The 20,796-nt window shown below is 54.4% G+C and overlaps 6 protein-coding genes across 6 annotated transcripts; 3 read left to right on the top strand and 3 right to left on the bottom strand.

Annotated features, from left to right (window-relative positions):
- Positions 1 to 586: 586 nt before the first annotated feature.
- On the bottom strand, positions 587 to 1,447 carry LMH87_006705 (uncharacterized protein; the record flags this gene model as incomplete). Its single annotated transcript, XM_056204637.1, has 2 exons — positions 587 to 1,104; positions 1,162 to 1,447. The coding sequence occupies 2 exons, from the start codon at positions 1,445 to 1,447 to the stop codon at positions 587 to 589; spliced, it is 804 nt and encodes a 267-aa protein (XP_056059973.1).
- Positions 1,448 to 3,267: 1,820 nt separating this feature from the next.
- On the top strand, positions 3,268 to 6,847 carry LMH87_006704 (uncharacterized protein; the record flags this gene model as incomplete). The annotated part of the gene is made up of 2 exons (XM_056204636.1): positions 3,268 to 3,679; positions 3,762 to 6,847. The coding sequence occupies 2 exons, from the start codon at positions 3,268 to 3,270 to the stop codon at positions 6,845 to 6,847; spliced, it is 3,498 nt and encodes a 1,165-aa protein (XP_056059972.1).
- An 834-nt stretch (positions 6,848 to 7,681) lies between these two features.
- Positions 7,682 to 9,280, bottom strand: LMH87_006703 (uncharacterized protein; the record flags this gene model as incomplete). The annotated part of the gene is made up of 1 exon (XM_056204635.1): positions 7,682 to 9,280. The coding sequence occupies one exon, from the start codon at positions 9,278 to 9,280 to the stop codon at positions 7,682 to 7,684; it is 1,599 nt and encodes a 532-aa protein (XP_056059971.1).
- Positions 9,281 to 9,485: 205 nt separating this feature from the next.
- Positions 9,486 to 9,961, bottom strand: LMH87_006702 (uncharacterized protein; the record flags this gene model as incomplete). Its single annotated transcript, XM_056204634.1, has 3 exons — positions 9,486 to 9,576; positions 9,618 to 9,741; positions 9,880 to 9,961. The coding sequence occupies 3 exons, from the start codon at positions 9,959 to 9,961 to the stop codon at positions 9,486 to 9,488; spliced, it is 297 nt and encodes a 98-aa protein (XP_056059970.1).
- Positions 9,962 to 12,254: 2,293 nt separating this feature from the next.
- On the top strand, positions 12,255 to 12,573 carry LMH87_006701 (uncharacterized protein; the record flags this gene model as incomplete). Its single annotated transcript, XM_056204633.1, has 2 exons — positions 12,255 to 12,283; positions 12,333 to 12,573. The coding sequence occupies 2 exons, from the start codon at positions 12,255 to 12,257 to the stop codon at positions 12,571 to 12,573; spliced, it is 270 nt and encodes an 89-aa protein (XP_056059969.1).
- A 5,020-nt stretch (positions 12,574 to 17,593) lies between these two features.
- LMH87_006700 (uncharacterized protein) lies at positions 17,594 to 20,430 on the top strand (the record flags this gene model as incomplete). Its single annotated transcript, XM_056204630.1, has 3 exons — positions 17,594 to 17,694; positions 17,762 to 17,889; positions 17,996 to 20,430. 3 exons carry the CDS (start codon positions 17,594 to 17,596, stop codon positions 20,428 to 20,430), a joined length of 2,664 nt encoding a protein of 887 aa, XP_056059968.1.
- Between the last annotated feature and the right edge of the window lie 366 nt (positions 20,431 to 20,796).

The following is a 20,796-nucleotide window of genomic DNA, read 5'->3' as shown; positions in this document are numbered from 1 at the left end:
TGGAGACATGCATGCATCTCTCTGGACTCGACAAGTGACAAGTCTCTAGTAAGCAGCAATGCAGACTCGAAAGCCTGAGAGCGATGCGTAAAAGCAAACACGAATTGCACAAAGTATTTGCTATGTATACGTCTCTGGTATCCGCATCTGTGGCTCCTGTGCAACATGATCGCATAATAACAGAGTTTGGAACCCGGATGATTTCCCGCATCACTTGTGCGTGTAAAACAAGGCAAGTAAAGTAAATAGACATAATAGGGAAGAGTCTTTGTCAGAGATTAAGGTTCGCATCGTAAACTTATCAAAAAGTAGGAATGCTGGTTACATAACCTCAGTTGAAGTGCTGGGGCGAGACTGATCACCGAGTTGTAAATACTGTCAACGAAGAAAACATTATACGCCAGCTAGCGAGCGTTTAACAAGTTATATCCACTGCATATTTAAAATAACAAATGTGAATTCAATTGTATGTATGTATGGATATGGAGTAAGCAGTACATATTGGCAACCCTTGAAGCAACTGCGTCTTTTCAATAGTCATCGAGGATGTCCAGGCGTACTCCGACGGTACGATCCGGGTTGTAAACTACCACGGAACGAAACCGTCCTCATCAATAATCTGACCAATGTCACCGTCTCTGTGCCCCTCGGCTACGCTGATAATCGTTGTTGCGCCCTGCTTCGCCGTGCGCTGCGCACCCATGGCGGCCATCTTGTCGTCGCCCTGATTGCCGAGCCCCGTGACGCAGAAGCCCGGGCTGACGCTGAAGACGCGGACGCCGTCCTCGCGGAGCTTCCAGCGCCAGTCGAGCATGAGCATGCTCAGTGCCGTCTTGGAGCAGCGGTAGCCGATTGTCTCAAAGGGCACCGCCTTGGGCCAGCCAGCGGCCACGGGGCCCGAGGGGAAATAGTCCTTGGTCGCGGCCGACGTCAGCTGCGAGAGACCTGCGATAAAGAGGATGCGCGGGTCGGGTGAGGGCAGCAGCAGGGGCACAAAGTGCCAGGTCACGACGTGCGCGCCCGACACGTTGGTGTCGTAGGCCTTGGTGAAGGAGGCGCGGAGGGAGACCTTGCCGTCGGCGGCGTCCCAGTCATACGCGGCCCCTGGGGGTTTCAGTATTAGCTGCTGTTCCTTGAAAAATAAATAAAAGATCTGCATACCCGCATTATTGATGAGAATGTCGACCGTGCCGCGTCTGCTCTTGACAGTCTCGACGGCCTTTTCGATGGACTGGTCGGATTCCACATCAATCAGTAGCACCTCGATGGTGTTGGAAGCAGATGGACAGTCCAGCTTCAACTGCGCAACGGCTTTATCGCCGCTGGCAAGGGATCGGGCACCAAGAAAGATGTGGTACGAGTTGGGGGACTGGAGAAAGGCCTTGGCCGTCTCGTAGCCTATGCCGCGGGTTGCGCCGGTAATAACAACAGTCTTGGACCCCGTCATTTTCGATGTAGTCTAGAGATGCGCTGTAGGAGAGGTATGCAATGTATAATTTTATTTAGAATGGTGAATTGATGTGATTAATCTGTCTTGTGCCATGTTGTCGAACTACGATCATCTTATGTACTTTTGAATACTCACCGAATTCCCAGGCGCCCGGTTCCAAAATGAATCAGCGGGCGTGGACTACGAATCTGGAAAGCCGCCGAGGTGAGATCGCGTTGATCAAATTAGAAAGCAAGTTCTCGCTGTTCATGGTGCTGCTTTTGCAGCGCGTCGATAGACTGAGAGTCGAGCATTTCGCCGTTGATGCTGGACTGGATGGAGTTAGCGCACTATCACCGCTCCGTAGCCTAAACACCGAACCCAATAGCGCCGTCGGCCATAGGCGCAGAGAGTTTACTATGGGAGATGAAAGGTATCACGGGTGAGATGAGAGCATCATACCGTAAATACGGCGCTTCTATGGAGTGTCTGTTTGTCGGTCCCGAGAACGGCGTCAACCGCCGCTGTTCGGCAGGCTGTCTGGTACGATGTTGTGGGCTCTGCAAGGAGGAAATGTTCAGTCACTGTGATATATTTCGACTAGCGATATTATCAACTAGACCAAAAATCAACTATTCATTGAGATTCTTAGGATCTCAGACACAACGGCACTTGTTTTCTCTTGAAGTTCATCAACAGCCTTCCCAGCAGCCTTCTCCGCAGAGCCCTGAAAGGCGAATATTGGGCGCAAGGCGGCATAATTATTAGGCTCGTTTTTAAAGGAGCGGAAAGGCAATTTGAGTCAGTCTTTGCATATTGGAAAACAGTGAGAGATGCAATGACGTAAATCTTGGGGGAGCATTGCCATGTGTATCCAACAGATGCATCCGTGAGGACCTTGAACGATGTATTGGGGTCTAGCGTTGCACATAACACCGCATACACGTGCAAGTTTACTGTCACCACAAGGCGCATTGTGGTTTCGTCTTGATCGGGAAAGTAACATAACCGATGTTGTGTGGTCCCGACTTTGCGTGACTGAGTAGGCCCTTGATCCTCCGAGTCCAATTGTCTGCGAGGAAGCATACATGCATGGGAGATGACACGCCTTTGCACGTACTCGATCACAGGCGGGTTGGAGTCTAGAATATGCAACGAAATCAAGACGGATGTAAACAGATCATGAGGACGCATCTGGTGATGATGGCTGGCACCCCGCCGCGGGGTTCAGATGCCGATTCCACCAACGGCTGGTGCATGTCGCGACACGCTGTGGTGCTGGCCCCGCCGGCGGGAATGTGCCGTTTTTGGCGCTGCGAGTTTCGCAGAGCAGGTCGAACCTATCATGACGTCCGTGCAGGACATGCCGTGGAGTGAATCGTCAGTGCCTTCGGCCCACGGATAAGCATGTCTGCAGAGTGATTCGTTTGGTAGCGCGATGATGATGGAGCGTGTCGTGCGTCATGGCCCGATCAAACAGATGATACCGGTTTAATGTCGGCACAAGCGGTAGACAAGGTACTTGCTTGGTCTGCAATTTGCCACGGGGGGCGATGTACCTGCCATAGTGGGACGCGCCATATAACTAGTACCTGCATGTTGTGCTCCTTTTAAGTCTCTCTTTCCCATCGCCATCCTCCAACTGACTCACCAATCACGAAATAATCTCCTCTCCCGTTGCGCTCAGCAGACTCGTCGCGTCTTTTCCCATCGCAGAAAAGACCGTAGCCGTTCCCGAACCCCCCAGCCGCCGAGTCCATCGCTCTGCTCTCCCGACTGTGCAAAGACAATAGTGCACAGCCCGTCCAACTACTCCCCCGTCTCATACCTTTAACTATATGCCCCGAGAGCCCATCGCGACACTAGAATCGAACCAACCCCCAAACAACGCCAACACCCCATCCTCCAGCTCCCAACATGGCCCCATTCAACACGAACCCATCGGTCTCTACCGAGTGCATTCTGCCGCCTCCTCCAGCAGCCGCTCCTCCTCGTCGCCCTCTTGTCGACGCGACTCGGCCGACGATGGCGTCGATGTCGACCGCCTCGACGAGAAGCTGCGTGGATTGAGGCTCCGCAGTGCCAAAGGCAGTCGTCACAGCAAACTCCTCGCCTCAGCCCCTGGCCAGAGGATCGCCGACTACGAGAACGCGCTGACTCCGCCTACCCCTAGGCAGGCGCTGGGCTTCAAGGTCGTCAAACGCTCCGCCGGAGAACCCGGAGGGACTCTCTTGACAGACATCCCAAATGGTTAGCAACGCCTCCCCGCCGCCCCGTTCATGCGCTCCAATCGGGCCAATTTTTGAATGCCTCAATTCTAACCTTGACACAGAGATCCTGACCACCATCCTGTCTCATCTGCACCCAGACTCGCACAGTGCCGTTGCACTCGTCTCCAAGCGCTTTTATGTGCTGGCTACCACCCCGCACATTTGGCGCTTGGCCTTTTTACGCTACTTCCCGGGCCATGTGAGCCTCGAAGAAAAGTTCATGAAAGCCTCTGCCGACTTTTGGTCTGAGCCGTCCTCTGACATTGTGCGCTCCGAGACGCGCTACTTTGGTAGGCTGACTCCGCTCGCTACCTGGCGAAGCGAGTATGTCTTCCGAACTAGACTTATTCGAAGTCTGGGCAAAGGCAAGCCAAACACCGCTGCTGGTGCTATCGGCTCGTCCATGCGCGCCAGCCAGTTGGGCAAGAAGTCGAGTGCTGTGTTGACTTACAACTCGAAGCTCCCTTGGCTGATCACCAACATTCACGCCGTGTTCGAGAACGGCAAAAAGTCTCCGCGCGCAATCCAGGGCTCTGGTACCGTGGGTGTGGCCACCCTGAGCGACCCTACTACTGGCAAGATTGAAAGTTGGGGTCTCAAGGACAGCCACTCTTCTGCCCAGATCGAAGAGGTCACGCCTGGTCTCGAACCTTATGGTCTAGGTGACGGTCCTGCAGCCACAGACAACAGCATGGACGTTAGTCAGCTCTACGGCGTCATCGCCGGCGAGGGCTTCCCGGGTGGCCGTGCCTACTTCCGCAGCGTCAATGAAATTGCAGGTCGCTACCTCGGCTCTGAGCCGGAGGCTGAGCAGCGACGACCTGACATTCCTCGCATCCCGGAAATCATCGACGCCATCAGTAGCGTCTGGATTGCAAAGTCCTCTGCTGTTCCGGCCACCACTTCAGCTATGTGCGGCATGTTGGTTGGCTCTACTCTTGGTGTCGTCACTGCCTACTCCCTCGGATCTGATCCGAGCGGTCCGAGGTATGCTTACGGCGACATGACTGCGCGCTGGGTCCTCAGCCCTGGCGTCCCGATTATCTCTATCAAGGTAGACGACAACTACGCTGTTCGCCGTCGACTCTCACGCAGAGTCTGGGCTGTGGCTTTGAACGCGCTTGGAGAGGTCTTTTTTCTTACAGAGACCCCGAAACCTGTGCCGCCCCAACAGTCTGCGGGCAATGCTCTCGTCAATGCCTGGCTCGCTGGACGCTCAGCCTATTGGCACCTGGTCGAAGAAACGCGCAGATCTACCCGCCCAGACGAGCTAGATCTCAATGCTATTCGCGGCACCTATTCGCCCAGAACCCCGTCCAATGCCATGGACTTGAGCGACAGCCAAATCGCCGCCGAGGCCCGAGAAATCGAGACGTTTATGCGCTATCAGCCAGACCATTTCCTCAATGTCTGCGAAGGCTGGGATATGCAACGCAAACTTGAGGTTGACTTTGCAAATGACGATGGCCAAGAGGCGGGTGAAGGCATTTTTGTCATTGACTGCGGGCGTGGCGAGAAAGCTTGCATCACCAGGTTCTGCAGATCAACCACTGCTCAGCGACCGTTGGCTTTTGGTGCCGTCAAATCTGCACCGGCTATTCCCTCGTCCCTCTTTGGTCAGGCTGGCGTACAGAGCACTCCGGAGCCGCAGTCCCCAAGATCCCCACCGCCTACGCCTCACTCGCCAAAGGCTCTATCTGCGCCTATGGATGAGTGGCGGGCTGTCTCTTTCCAGCTCAAGGGAATCGGTAGTGACGTCATCACCTCCAGCGCCTTGGACAACTCGGCTTTTGCTACACTTACTCTCAGCGAGGATCCTTTGCATACTGCCGATGAAAGCCTCGTGCCCAATGGCGCAGACGGCGAACGAGAGGTCCAAGAAATTCCTGGCCGTAGAGCTCGCTTCCTCACCGTGGGTACGAGCTCTGGCGCCGTTCTTGTATGGAATGCCAGAGAAATTCGACCCGAGAAGGTTCAGCCATGTCGCGTCATTCAAACAGAGTCGCCATCCATCTCCTGCGTTGCAGCTTCCGCACTGTATCTAGTCCACGGCGGCAGCGATGGTCTTGTTCAAGCCTGGGATCCGCTTGCCTCAACAGCGGAGCCCATTCGCACTCTCAACGCTCGATCAAACGGCCGCGTCCCACGCTATATGATGACTATGAATCCTACTCTGACTGCTGCTCACTACAATGCTGTGGGAGCTATTGTCCTGGACTCTGACCCAACAATACTCCGCGGAGTGGTGTCGTTTGGTGCTTTCATGCGCTACTGGTCGTACAGCTCCAAGGGTACCGCGCCAGGTCGTAAGAGACGTCTGCGACATCCGGATGCTCAAGGCCGCGCTGCGAGTCGTAGGTTTGGCAGCAATGTCTCTGGCTACATCCTGGAAGAAGAGGAAGAATTGCGCTACGAAAATGCGCACCGTGCTCGGGAGCAATCCCGCCTGCAAAGGCGCTTTGGTGTGGGGGCACTCGGCGACCTCACTGAGCAAGAAGCGCTCGAATACATGCAGATGGTCTCCGAGGAAAGCTTCTTGGCAGACGAGGTGCGCCGAGCCAGTGACTCCGCCGCCGACACTACTGGTGGAGACACGGCTTCGACGACGAGCCACAGTACCGCGGACGCGACAACGCCCGAGGCCAGCTTTATCGAATCTAGCCCTCTACAGCAGAATCAGACTACCGACGACGAAGATGAGTACGAGGAACAAATCCAGCAAGCCATTCGTCTGTCGCTCCTCGAAGGCGTCAATGACCGCGGGCAGTCCCCACACCGGCGCAGCAGCGCCGACGAGTTTGAGTTTGCCATTACCTACAAGGCCAAGGCCAAGGGTGGCAAGAAGAAGGGCGGCAGCCGACGTCAAAGCTCGTCGACAACGTCAACCCCGTCCCCGCGCGTCATACCCAACGGCATGGCCGACGCGGCTGGACCTTCCTCGGCCTCTGGGCATGCATCCGCGCACGGTACCGCTGCCGATGTTGATGCGGACTTGGCGTTTGCCCTCAGCCTCAGCATGCAGGCAGAGGAGCAGCAGGCGCAGAGTGCCCGCCGTGGCAGAGAGGTGTTTTCCGAAGCGAGCCAGGACTTTCCGCCGCTGGTTGCGGGCAAGAGCACCAGCAAAGGCAAAGGCGTGACTCGATGGTGAAGGGAGAGGAATGAGTGTGGATGAAGCATGTTGATTTCGCATTAATCACGTGTTGTTTGTGGTTTTATTCTACCCTTCTTTGATGCATCGTTCATAGACGAGCGCGTTCCATTTTTACGTACCTTTCTCGCATCACTCTCCCAGTTGCATCGTCTTTTTGGAGATGGAAACGAGGAGCTGCTGATGCAGTCCTGATGATTCTATGGCTGTTGTCCATGTAAATCATCTTTTTTAGCTCGTTTCTTTTGATAACTTTTCAATCATATCCTTGGTCTGCTTTCGTAATACATATCGCGCCCAGTAAACACTCCTCACTTGTGCGTTGTTGCGCCCTCCACTGTACCAATCTTGTGTCAATCGGTAATTCTAGAGCTCTTCTATGCAAAGGGGCAATAAAAGCCATGTGTGTCGGCGAGATTACTACCACCGTCTGGCGTGCGCCCCTTAATTTCTTGGCCAAAAAAGGTAGCCGGTCTCAAGATGATTGAAACTTTGTTTATATTCTACGTCTCTGAAACAGCAAAGACGCTGTATAGTATATAAAAGAAAATCCCCAAAACACATATGGGCAAGCCGCCCACGTAAATCAAGGACGGAGATATAAAAGTATAGAGATCAAACTCCGGAACATTGTCCTGTGGCCATGCCTAATACCTGGACCCCAGTGCTGTATAATAGTACAATCGTAATTAGGACCTCGTGTCGCGCTCAGGCCCAACTCTCACCCCAAAATAATATGTAACCAGAAGTTGAAAAAAAAGAAAAAGAAAAAAAATCATCAGGCACATTTCTTGCTCTTTATAAAATGCAAAGGCCTCAGTATGTCATCCGAGTCTAGGCAAGGACCAAAACGCCAAAAACAATGCAGAGACACGTAAGCCCGACGCGCACGTCGGGTCGTAGCGAGTAGGCAGCGTCTTCTTCCCCTTTGCTACCAGTTTCCTGAGGCATGCTTTCGCCGGTTGAGCGGCCGGCGATGGTAGTTGTCACCGAAGCATCGAATGGAAACTTCATTGTAGTGCTGGCCATGACGAGACCAATGGGCCCCATGGTCAAAGTCTGCTCGCCAATTACGACAGTTTTCATGCTGGCCCCGGGACCGACTGCATACGTCTCTCCATTCACAATGACCATGGACGGAGGAATCTTGGCAATGGTAGCACCGCCAACAATTTCGAATTCAGTGTCGGTAGGCTGGGCGGAGACTCCACCCAGCGTCGAGCCGTGTACAAGCACTCCAGTGGGTCCAATGGCGATAGTATCGCCGTTGACGACCTGCATGACGGGTGCGATGCCACTTCCATAGGTATAAGTGATGGAATGAAGGACAACGACACTGCGGCCGATGGCGGTGAGCATCTCGCCGCCAGCGACAACGACATCAGATGCGGCTGGTTTCACAAAGCCCATGCTTTCGCCGCCGATTGTGACTCCAGTCGGGTTGATGGTTACGGCTTTGCCGTTGACGCGTACGGTGTTTGAGTCTGACGTGGGAATGGCAAAGGCGCCTCCACCGATCTCCAGGCTGGGTCCCGCCGATGTGACAGGGATGCCATCCAACACTGACGAGGCCGGCCCCATGACCGAGGGTGGCCGGGTAATGGTGACTCCTTGACCAACAACAGCGGTAGGGTTGATGGTGAACACTCCACCGTCATTGGCGGTGACTATTGTGCTGCTGCCAGGAGCCACAATGAAAGTCTGCTCATTAATCAGGACGGAAGTTGGTCCAGCTGTAATGGTGTAGGATGGGGCGTCGGATCCAGGAGCAGGAGCACCTCCGCCGACGGGTGTGTGAACACCATCGCCTCCGTCTCCGCCGCCTGGCCACGTCTGACTATAATTGGGGATCGGGTCCGAAGGGAAAACAACAGAAGGATTCTTGTCTGTCGTAATGAAGGTTGTGACAGGAATGTGCGCGATCGCCGTGAATAATGATGGGACGGGAAATTCCGCGGTGAGAGGTTGTCCTTCAATGGTAAACGTCTCGGTGATCATTGACATGGTGCCCATCAAAGGCTCTGGAGTGCTGCCAGGTGGCGGCGGCCGAGGGACCGCTGGGTAGAGGCTGGGATCGCAGTAGTTGGGTGTTGCAATGGGCGCGTAAGGGGCCTTATAGTCTGATCTGTGCCCTTTGAATGTCACAGTGGAGGTGTGAACGACGAGATAGCGAGTGAAGGTTTTGGAGCTGGGGAGCGGCGTGCAGACGGGTACGATACTAATGACGGTGCCGTTTTTACAGCGCGACTGGCTGTGAGTTTGGGTCCCATTTCGACTTGCTGTGCGAGTTGTTATGCGACTTGCTGTGCGAGATGCTGTTCCGTTGCAGGGAATCCTGGTGATTGTATAGCCTGGAGGCATGTTGGGAGGTAGGGCTGGGTCCGTAGTCTGGGTGTAGGCGTGGGTAGAGTTTTGGCCTGTGGTCGTGGTCATGTTTAGTGTTGTAGTTGTGTTGAAGCCGGCTGTCGATGTGGTGTTTGACAGTGAGGGTGACGTGGGTGCAGAGTTGTGTGAAGTTGTTTTCTGGGTAGGCGTCTTATGCTTGCGCGTAGTAGCATGGCTCGAAGCAGAGTGTAACGCAGGTGACGACTGCGATGATCGCGACGATCGCGACGACCTCGAAGACGATATTTGAGAGCTACTTGGCGCATCGGAAGATGTTGTTGTGGTTGAGCGGGTGGTTGAGCGTGTTGTTGAGGTTGTTGTGGAAGAGGTTGTCAAGGACGTGGCTGAGGAGGATATTTGTGTTGATGATTTGCCGCCGACTAACGAGCTGTGGGAGGAAGATATTAATGAAGAAGTCGTGGATTTGCTGCTCGATTTGGGCGAGGGGTGCGTAGCAATCGTGGAGCTGTTTGAGATGGCATATGGCGGAGAGCTTGTGTGAGCGGCTTCTATAAGACGGGCGAATTAGCAATTTGAGGTTCTGGGCGATGTAAGAATCACATCTCTGCGGGGTCAGAACGACCAAGGCTATTTTGGGCGACAAGTTGCTTGGCCATTTGAGCAAAGTAGACGCGGGGGTGGCTCACCATTTTTACTGTTCCTCGCAATTGCTGATACGGGCGAGGCGATGAGGGCAGCAGCGAGCAGCAAAGCGGCATCAACTCTCATCGTGGCGGTAGTTGGGTGCGGCTCGAGCGCAGACGGCAACTATAAGCCAACGAGAGGGCAGAGATGTAGAGTAAAGACAATATGGTGGGCGGCGACTGTCATGGGGATCGGGGGCGGTTTGTTTCGCTATAGGTCGATGCGCGGCATGGCTATACGAAATGACGAGGCGAGACGGTGAGCAATGTAGATATATTTAAGCCGCATAAGAGGAAACCAAGAGTTATCGCGATGGTGTTCTTTGTCGTCAAATGGCAGTAGTTTCTTCCGGACGGGCCAAGTTTCCGCTGTGGTCGTCGAGACGTGTGGTGTGGTGTGGTGAAGCCTTGGTGAAGGTCAGACAAGTGACAGGCTGCACATTCGTCGCTGGAGAGACACAATGTCTGGCAAGTGCGGGCGGGAAGGATAAAAAAAGCGTCAAGGAGAGACAGCAAAGGGTTCGAAAGAGGAAAAAGCGGATAGGATCGAAGGGAAGCGGAAGAGTGATGGGCGGAGAGGTAGAAATGGAAGACGAGATTTTGTCTCGGGCGACTGGGGGGGGAGGAAGAGCAGGAGGGCAGACTGGGAACGAGTTGAGATTTGAGAGTTAAGGCAACCAGCAGCCAGCAGCCAGCAGACAGGAAAAATTACAGCGGCAGGTGCGGTACGATGGTTGGACTAGGAGCTGGGGTCTCTGGGGAATCATGGGCGCAGGCACAGGCTCAGGCGCAGGCGGAGCAACGGGCTGTCGTTCCTTGTTAATTTAGCGAGCGAGCTGGTACCTACGGAGTCGATGGCTTTTAGCGGTTGACCTTGGTGGTCTAGTGGTCCTCGTGCATTGCAAATTACTCGTGGGGAGCCCTGAAGTGGCTTCGGTGGGCCCGACGCCGGGAAACGGACAAACGGCCAGCGAACGAGACAGGGACCAGGCACGTATTTAGTCTGGGGATATTTCTGTTGTCAAATATTTATGATGAGTAGAGATGGCTCCCAATGAATGAATCCAGCCATGACCTTTTTTTTTCCTTGAGCATCGTTAAAAAAAAAAAAGGCCCTGCCAGTCGAGACGGGCTCGAGTACCACGTTACGGAGTGCGATACTGTCAAGGCACAATTTACTACCTTACCTACCTACCTACGCAGCAGGCTAGTGGGAGGGGGGGAGGGCCCCTCGCAGTGAGCCACAGAGCCACAGAGCCACGAGAGCCACAGGCGGGCCCAGCTAGCCTTTTGCAACTAACTATTTGGGACAAGCAACACAAGGCGGGTGAGCCGCCATCAGGCCAGGAAGGGCAAGTGCCCAGCGACCACCGAAGATCATTGCGTGGAGCCCGCCGGTCGTCCCACCTACGTGATACGTTGGACCAAGTTGTGAACGATACTGAATGGTGTGTGCCGTCCGTCCCTCACTCGCTCGCTCACTCGCTGCCCGGAGAGGCTCGAGGCGCGTCCGCGGGATGCCGGACCACGGCCAGATTTCGACAATCCGGCTCGGCAGGTTCCTGTGAGGCTATTGCGCTAGGACTCGGTGTTTTTTTTTCTTTCTCTTTCTCTCAATGCGATTCCATCTTGTATTTATGCTGTCGGTCTTGACCTGCGAGTCGAGGCAACGTCGGTCTTGACCTGTGCGCCTGTTGTACAGAGTGTCCCGCATACACAGCCGTTCAACTGCCGACCTGTCCGATAACGTTGAGCCAAGCATCCACCAACTCCAAGCCCGGCCAATTTGCCAGAAAAACAATCATAAAAAAAACCCATGAATACAAACCTCGACTCGTGCTCAAAGTATCTCGGGCATCGCAAACTCTACACCCTAGCTCATAGCCTACCTGCCTGTCAGCCAGCAGCAAGCCCAGTCATGGGAGCGAATTTTGAGTTTTCCTCTAGCTGCACGCACCTGCGATCTGACCTCCATCTCGTAAAACTACACTACTGGACTACCAGCAAATAAAAAGCACCGACCTTAACTAAGGTTAATTTTTTTACTTGCCGATGCGCCTTTCCTTGCTTTCAATCACCCCCCTGCCTGGCCAAGGTGAGAGCGTTTTTCGCAGTAAGCCTAGCCGGCAGCGGCTTTTGTGGCGCGCCGCCTTGCCTCCGCTAACCGTTCTCCCCCCCTGCACCGGACCAGGCCTTTGAATCATGGACCGTTCAACATGTGTCATGTTATTTCAGCTAGCTTGCTTGCACAATGGGCGAGGCAGCGAACGTGGTCTTTGCGGTCTCGCTCGACGTTTGGGCCTATCAAACTATTTGATTTGGCTTGACCGATTCGAAACTGATTGATAGAGCTTCTCCTTTCGGAATAGATTGCGAGGATGGAGAGGATAGGTGCGAATACCGTCAGGTCAGTACTGGTAAACAAACGCTCTGCAAAACCACGCCAACACGACCAGAGCACCCGAGGAAATACAACGGGATATTCCATCACGGCCTTTGTGCAAAAAAAAAAAAGAAAAGGAAATAATTTCAAAATGTCTCACAACCCGACGCGCAAGGGAGACGCAGCCCGGAAAGCTGGTCTCGCATGGTGCCGCATACAGTGTCAGCACAGTGTACATATCTGCGCACACGGTACCTCGCGGTGCCAGTAACTCTGTGGTCCGCACGGAGGCCAGTCAGTACCTGATTAGTTAGGTAGGTACAGAGTAGATAGTGGTGGTCTGTACTCTGTAACACGGCCCCCATCTCGTCTCCTATGAACCATCTCAGCGTAACCCGATCTCGCCGGCTCGGGTCATTGCTCCGCTCAATGCACTCGATAAAAATGTACAGAATACCGAGTAAACTTTCATTTCGTTTGCTCCAACTCGTCGCTAGTCTTTGATACTGGTATAAACCACCTGCCGAATCTCTTATTATTTCGTTTTATAATAGCAACAGTTCTGCTCATCTTCGGCTCATCCGTCTCGCTCTCGCCTCTCTACTGGTAGCAGTCGCCATGCTTGGCTCGGGAGGTGGGGCCCGCCCTCCGGGAGCTGGAATGCTAGGTACTCAGTACTCAGCACTCAGTACTTAGTAGGCGTGCAAGCGTGGCCCCGAGGTTGCATTTTAGGCCCTGGTGAGCATCTGACATGACACATGGGCAAGTGGGCAGGCAACCTGGGGGCGCGTTGTCAGGCGGTCACCAGAGCCCAAATAGTCATAAGAGCAGAACAAAAGAGAAGGCGAATGGCGTCGTCCCTTTTTCCGGACTCGCATTCTCTTCTCTCTCTTTTCTTTTTCTTCTGTTTTGTCATGCCAGTGGAGAAGCGTGTGTGGCTGCGCAGCTGTTGTCTCACCCGCGTAGCCTCGTGTGCCTCGATCCAATGTCCAAATTTCCCAGCCAGTGCGCGGCGCCCGTCCTCATTTCACCACCACATGTGTGTGGTCGGCGCGCCTCGAAATGTCTTGCCGCCCCCTCGCATGTAGGTAATAACGCGTGCCTCAATCCATGTACGGCCAAGCATGGATTTTTCAAGACATTTTGTTTCTTTTTAGGAGAGGGGGAGGGTATGATCCCCCCTTTTTTTTCTTCCTCCCACGCGTTTTGAGCAAGCCTTCTTTCTGCTAGCACACGCATCAGCAAAGCTGTTCACATACCGACACAAGACCAAAATAGAAGCTTTTTATAATAAAGTAAATCAATCAAATTGACAATAATGCAATCCGGACCCATCGAATCAAGTGCAGAACACAACATCTGTTGTCCGCCCGCCAAGGCTGGGCTAGCTGTCATCGCATAAACCACCTACCGCATTGTGCTCTCCGACACCACCATCGGCCGCTACGCTATTGAGTGTTGCGTCTGTTGATGCATCCTTGCACCTGCTAGAGCCCGCCCTAGAGCTGCACCTGCCACCAATCTGGTAGGTGCAACAGTTTGGGTACGTTTGGCATGGCGCGCTGGGCAGTCCAGCCAGCCATTGCCAAACTCACACCCCATGGACCATGGACGGCCCAAGCAGCCACCCGCCTGACAAGTCTGACGTCTGGTCGCGGCGTACCTCTCAGTCATGACCTCGCGGGCTTTGACCTTCTTCTTTCTGCTTGGCTTCCTCGTCTACTGAGCACTTCTCTCCTGGCTCCGTAGCCCGCGCTGACCGTACAGAACGGCCGGACAAGGGTCCCCTGGCCTTTCCCTTGCCCTTCCCATGCTCTTCCCATGCTCTCCCCATGCCGCTGCACCGGCTGATGCGCACCTCGGTGGAGATTTGGCATCGGCTCTCGACGTTATGCAACATGAGGATCCTTGTTTGATGTCCCTGCTACTGGGTTATAAGGTTGACAAGAGACGGACGGCGCTGCAGCGCACCAGCGCACACTGCTACCAGTACGCTGCGCTGTATCTTTTCAGCAATAATAAATATGAATAGCGTCCCCCTCCGGACATGCATTCATACTCGTGCATGCCGAGGGTGGTGATTTTCTTTGTGCTCCATAAAGAATCTCGTCCTGGCAGTGACGCATCTGACGACCGTCGGCTCACCGTCCCATTCCCGCCATCCCATACCCGCCATCCCGTCAGCAACATCCGTCTATAATGTCCCCCCAGGAGACATTGCTCGTGACGCCTTGGAATCGAGATTGCTTATTAGGACATATGACTGGAGGTCGATCATCATGGCGGCAAGGGAAAAAGCCGCCGGTGAACAATGGTTGCCTCCCACCCGGTGCTGTGTCCGGCAGCGCCGACTCAGGCCATTATCTCATCCCTGACTGCGCCAAAGATGAACATGCAGAGTACATGCCGCCAAAAATAAATCCGAAAATGACAGAAGTGAGAGACAACCAGCTTCAGCGACCAACAAAACTTGATTTCAACAGCGACACACAGCAAACCTCCAGACCCCCTCCCCCGCCTTGCCCGCCAGTAAGTTGGTTGGGCGTTCCCCCACACAATCTGGCGGCGTGCCGCATGGTTACTTTTGCTAGCAGCGACTCGCAAACGCTACCGAAACGCTAACAGGGTGGTAAAGAGGCACTAGTCATGCCCTTGACCAATACTGAATTACTGATACCTTCTCCATCAAGAGATCAGCAAACCGTCGGACAAACGCGCATTCCAGACATTGTCCCACGCTGCCCAGGGTCTCATTGGAGCTTCAACGCTGTTAACAAGAGGCTGCCTCCAATTTCCAGCTCGTGTGAGCAGCTTTTGACTCTCGTTGGTGGCAAAAGGGTACTTGAAGCAGTTGCTTTCCTCCAGTCCGATGTTATCAGCGTGGGCCAGCCCAGATTGATCGAGGTGAGGTCCAAGAGCCACTCCGACATAGTATATGCCAGGCGGGCCATAGAACTTGTATGGGCGGCGATTCATGGCCACTTTCAACTCGACGTCAGACATGTTAACCATAATTCGAAACGCGGAACAGATGCCATGCTCTTCGTACGAAAGGCAAGGAACATAGCCCGTAGTGTGACCCCATTTGCCAATCGCGCATCCACTGCCGTGCTCCAGTCATCTACCTCTCACAAGACCTCGTTTACTTTGCCCGCTTCAAGGCAAGAGCTGCCCTCCTCTACGAGCCACGGCGAAAAACCCTCCAGCAACGCTCACAAGGGGTCTGGTCGGCCCGCATCGCACCGCATGGCATGACACTGCAGCACCAGCGTAGCAGTGTGTGCGTAGATTGAATATGCAGTGTGGTGCAGAGCTGCCCTATCTAGGACGTTGGAAAAAGTGTCTACGAAAGCCGCCAAGTGTCGCCAAATCACAGCAATGAATAAGACGGGGGGGGGGGGGGGAATCTACTCCTACGCCACCGTGCCCACCATCATGCTCGGCTGGTGGGAGAGCCCGATGGGACGCCACAAGTTCCAACAACCCTTTTTGCCTCTGGCTGGTATGCTGGTGCCAACCTCTCGAGTCCGCATCAGGACTAGTTGACGCGCTGCTTTTCCTCGTTCTTGACGAGAGTGCTTCTCGAACGCCTCAATTTTTGCCACGACGGGCCTTTTTTTCTTCTTCATTCATCTGGTGTAGTGTCGCCTGCTCCATGCCGGCCCCCGGGGATCACGTTGTGCATCGCTGTTTAGACTTTCGGCTTCTCTGATCAAGTCGGTCCTGTTGCCAGAAGCAGCCAAAGCCATCTAGAGTTTGGACGAAGAGGGGGGGCTTACGACGAAAAAGACAACGTCTTTCTTCTGAGAGAGACTGGTGCGTTGAAGGGGGGCGTCATGGCCAGTCTCACCCAACTATTTCCCAATGATGAGTGATTCAGCTGCGCCTGCGTGTACTTGTTTCTGGCGTCGTGGCGGCTGGCGTGAGGAAAGCGTCTGCCAGTTACTAGGAATACGCGGCACCGGAACCTGGACAGGCAATGCGGCAGGGCTCTTGGTCGCAGCATGCATGTTCCGGTGCAACAGAACCCTTGTCGAAGCCAAAAAGGGAGGGCGCGCAAGGCGAGAACCTCGTCCCAGTAGAACCGAAAAGCAAAACAGCACACGGGCGTATTATACAGAAACGGGCAAAGCGTCCGACCAAAGGGAAGTCAGTCGGTCAATCAGTCAATCAGTCAATCAATCAACCAGTGCGTGACATGGCACAGAGAGGGCCAAGGGCCGGCCAGCATTGCACAGCGGGCAGGCAGACAGTGGGCGAGAGGTCGAGGACGAGACTGAGACTGTGGAAATTGGCAACAATGTGGTGATGGGAGACTATGGGTGACTTTTTGACTCAGGTTGATGAGTGTCTTGCTTTTTTTTTCGCGTCGTGGGCTGGGCAAGACGGTAAAGCGGCGAGGGGATCTGACGTGCACTGGTGGTGCTCCCTGGAACGCAACCCGGTGGGCACCACAGCCTGCGGTACAAGCCTACGCGTGGGCGAGATGCGGGGAAGCCAAAGTACCTTCCGTAAGTGCCTCCCAGCCCGGCTGCCAGCGGGTGGTCGAGGGAGACATTCCTGCTGAGTGCCCGCTGAGACCTTTGTCCCCGCCATGGCGCCGCCTGCCTTTTCAGTGGTGTCAGTGGGTGTCGGGGCGCTTTTTGCCCCCGGTGCCCCCCCCCGTGGCCACTGGACGTGCACAGCTACCTACCTTACTTAGGTACCTTCCTAAGTACCTAGTTTAGTGGCCTCGGTGCTAGAACTGACCCGTGGGTACCTGCCTACGTAGCGTATAGCGGCGTTGTCTCTGTCCAGTCGTCTGGCCGTCTGGCTGTCTGGCTCTCAGGCCCTCTTCCTGCCCAAGAGAGAGCGAGACCCTCCCCCCAGCCAAGATACTCATGCCAGCCCATCCCACATCAACGCATTCTCCCTCTTCCGTCCCATCCTCCTTCCTCGCCAACCTTGTTCCTCTCCCACACGCCGACTCTCCTCGATTCCCGACAAACGGACATTCGCTTCTTCTCGTTGGGATTCTTGGCACATCTTTATTTTCCCCGGGGCAGACCATCGATGAAACTTGGCCCATCCGACCCGTCTACAGCCGCACAAAGTCGCGATCGCATCTTCGTCCGTCCTACTCGCCCGCGCTGCCCGATCATGAACTGTCGTGTAACTCGCCTTGCGATTTGAACCACCCCCCCATATGGATTCTGCACACTCGACTGTGCAACTCCGACGACTTTCCACCTGTTGATCAATTCGAGGCGCCCACGCCCTGGCGACTCAACCTTAGAGCCTGCTCGCCTCGAGCAAGTTCGTTCTGCGCAGTGCCGCTCGATAGTTGGCGACGCTATGCGGATAAGTCGAATGGCCGCTGCCGCAACTGCCGCCGCCACTGCCGGCGTCGTCAATGCCTACGATCCCGCTGCAGTTTCCATTCCCTACGGAGACTGGTACGTTCAACGCAAACCGCACTGGCCGCTGGGGAACCCTTGAATTCTGACGCTTCGTGATATATAGGCTTGGCATTGACGGAAATTGGTCCACCGTTCGCTTTCTTCTAGGTACCGAATCCGACCTCATCAATGTGGTACCCAGCACTTCGTTATCAGAGCTCTGGGCAGTCGGCCCTGGTGGTTGCCAAACTAGTAAGTTCCAACCAACCCCGGCAAACGCGTGTCGAATCGTCAACGCCTACCAGCTTCGTTGCAAAACTGGTGGCGCTAGGTAAGCATCTATCTAACCGCTTCGCAGAGGATCAACATTGCATGAACGCGCGAGGCGGCATCTATACGCCTGCAGATTCAAAACGATGGACATCATGGGGACAGTACTTTCTCGGCCTTGAGTACCTGGGCTACGGAGGCAACGGTGCCTACGGCATCGACAACATCAACGCCTGGAGTCCCTTTACCAACATTGCTTTCGGCATGAGCGACGTTCTCATTGCTGCATACAACACAACCGATTATTTCAATGGACTCTTCGGCCTCGGAATCTCGCAAGGTCGCTTCAAGACCAACATTGGCGAGTCGGCTCTTACCCAGGCTGTCAAGACATTTGGTTGGATCCCAAGCTATAGCTACGGCTATACTGCCGGGGCGAGCTATAAAAACATGCCTGGTTCATTGACGCTTGGTGGCTACGATTCCGCCCGATTTGTTGACCACGACACTGTCTTTACCATTACACAGGCGGACAACTCGCCGCGTGTCAACGTTCGCAGCATGAGCGTGTACAACAGTGACAAGCCCAACGGCTGGAGCTCATCAACCAACGCTCTATCTACCTATAACGATACCTTCATGGCCCTCGTCGATAGCACCACCCCCTATCTCTGGCTGCCCGAGAGCATTTGCGACTCCTTCGCATCCGCCCTCAATCTCACCTACAACGACACTTTCAAGTTATACACGTTAACCAACGACCAGTACCAAGACTATTCCAATTCGAACGCGTACTCCTTTACTTTTAGCCTTGCCAGTATCGACAACAACGACAACTTTGGTCTTCCTCTCAGCGCTCCTGGAGTCGTCAACATCACCATCCCCATCAAAGCGTTCGTTGGATCACTTTCATATCCTTTCGCCAAGGAAGCCATAAAGTACGGACAGCCTGCCGTGCCCTACTTTATGCTCCGCAAAGCTACCAACGGCACCAACACCATTATTGGCCGCTCTTTCCTGCAAGAAGCCTACATTCGCACAAAATACGACTCGGGTGTCTTTAGTCTGCATCAGGCCTCCTTCCCCGGCGACCCGGACAAGGATATCAAACTCAACGCTATCAAGCAGCCGAGCAACAGTCCCTACCCGCCACCGCCACCGACTAAAGGCCATCACGGTCTGACAACGCCTCAAATGATTGGCATCGCTGTTGGTGTAGTCGCGTTCTGCACTCTGCTCGTGGCCGGACTCTGTTTCTGGGGCCGCCGCCGCAAGCAAAAGAAGCGCAGCGAGGCCGCCAGCAAGGAAGCAGACGCACAAGACACATCGTCAACTATTGCTCCCGATTCTCCCATGACTCCCATCTCTCGCATTCTGTCCAAAATTGTCCGCAGAAAGCGCTCAAGACGCGCTACCACGACGACTCAAACGAGCGGGCCGATGGAGGCGCCTGCCTCAGAAATATATGAGCTGCCCGCGCCGCTCCCCCCAGCTGAGCTTGCGGCTCATAACGAGGACGATGACTCCATTCTGGGTGATACAGAAGCAGGAACGGACGACTCGCAGAACCTGAGCGCCTACGAGCTTGCTAGACGCAAACTTGCTCGACAGCTGGCAGGCCCGGTTCCAGCCTATGCACCCCCGGCGAACGGTATTATGCCTGTCGAGAAAGACATGCACATTGACACAAATGTCGTCCAAACTACGACAATCCCTCATCCCCAGCCTACATACAATATGCACAACGTGTCTCCAGTGCGGTCGCATGAAGGTCTAGGTACCAACTCCTTGCCAGGCACTCTGCCGTCGCCAGTTTCTCCTCGCACCGACTGGAACACGAACGACCTTCCTTCTCCCATCACTGCGTCGCTACATCCTAACTCGGCCTCGTCACAGTCGGGCTCCACTGGTCGTCGCCGCGGAGGTTCCAATACAATGAACGGCACAGCAAGTGACTCTGGCAGTGCAAGTCGATCTAATTCCAACTCTTCATCGAAAACCGATGGTCAGCAGCGGAACAAAGAGGGCAATGTCACTTTTCCTCTTCCCCAGGCGTCCTTTCAGCGAACACCCATTGAACCCTCCAAAGTCGTGTGCCTAGGCCCCCTGCCAGAAAATGTCTCTTTATTCAGACAACAGATGCTACCTAATGCTACCAGCACAAGGCAGTCTTTGACAGGGCCAACGGGGCCAGTCAATAATTCGCATCATCGGCCCTCTACGGGCAGTCTTGGCAGCAACTTCACAGACGAGGAAGACGCCCTCGAAGAGATGACTCGCCAGTCAATCATGTCTGTCTCGCGCTCGCAGGGCCTACAGAGTCCCGGCCGACCCCCAACATTCACAAACCCTCTCATTCGCACCGTTCTGCCTCCGCGAACGGAGGAGGAGGAGAATGTGTCGCCCACGAGCGACAAAAGCGGCTCAGGGTCCAGCAGCAGCGGCGGACGCATCGGTGGCGACGATCTCATCCACGTGCCACAGATGGCGGAGAAGCGCTACAGCTGGGAAGAAGAGCGATAAGCTCACACCAACACGAAAAAGAATTGTACGAAATAAGCAAGATAATGTAATGTGGCAAAGAAGAGATGTTTTTTGTCATTTTACCTGGGGGCTACCATCAAACGCGCCCCTACACGATCATTACATTTGCGAGCAAAACGGGTTTGGTTTTTTTGTATTTGATTTATCGGAGTATATATCTGGCATCTGGAGTTGGGCGGTAGCGTTTTTTGGGCACTTTGGACACGTTCTTGTATAACCGTGTCTGCAAGAAATGGGCGGTTCGGTTTTCACACATCTCTTTTTTTTTATACTTTTCGCAGCGCCGATTGGGCGCTTGCGGGAGATGATGTCTTGTTTTGTATTTGTTTTCGCTTTCCACTGAGC

This window comes from Akanthomyces muscarius, chromosome 1, assembly GCF_028009165.1.
Source record: "Akanthomyces muscarius strain Ve6 chromosome 1, whole genome shotgun sequence".
Lineage (NCBI taxonomy): Eukaryota > Fungi > Ascomycota > Sordariomycetes > Hypocreales > Cordycipitaceae > Akanthomyces > Akanthomyces muscarius.
The sequence above is the reverse complement of the archived record's forward strand: the minus strand, read 5'-3'. Positions and strand labels throughout refer to the sequence as shown.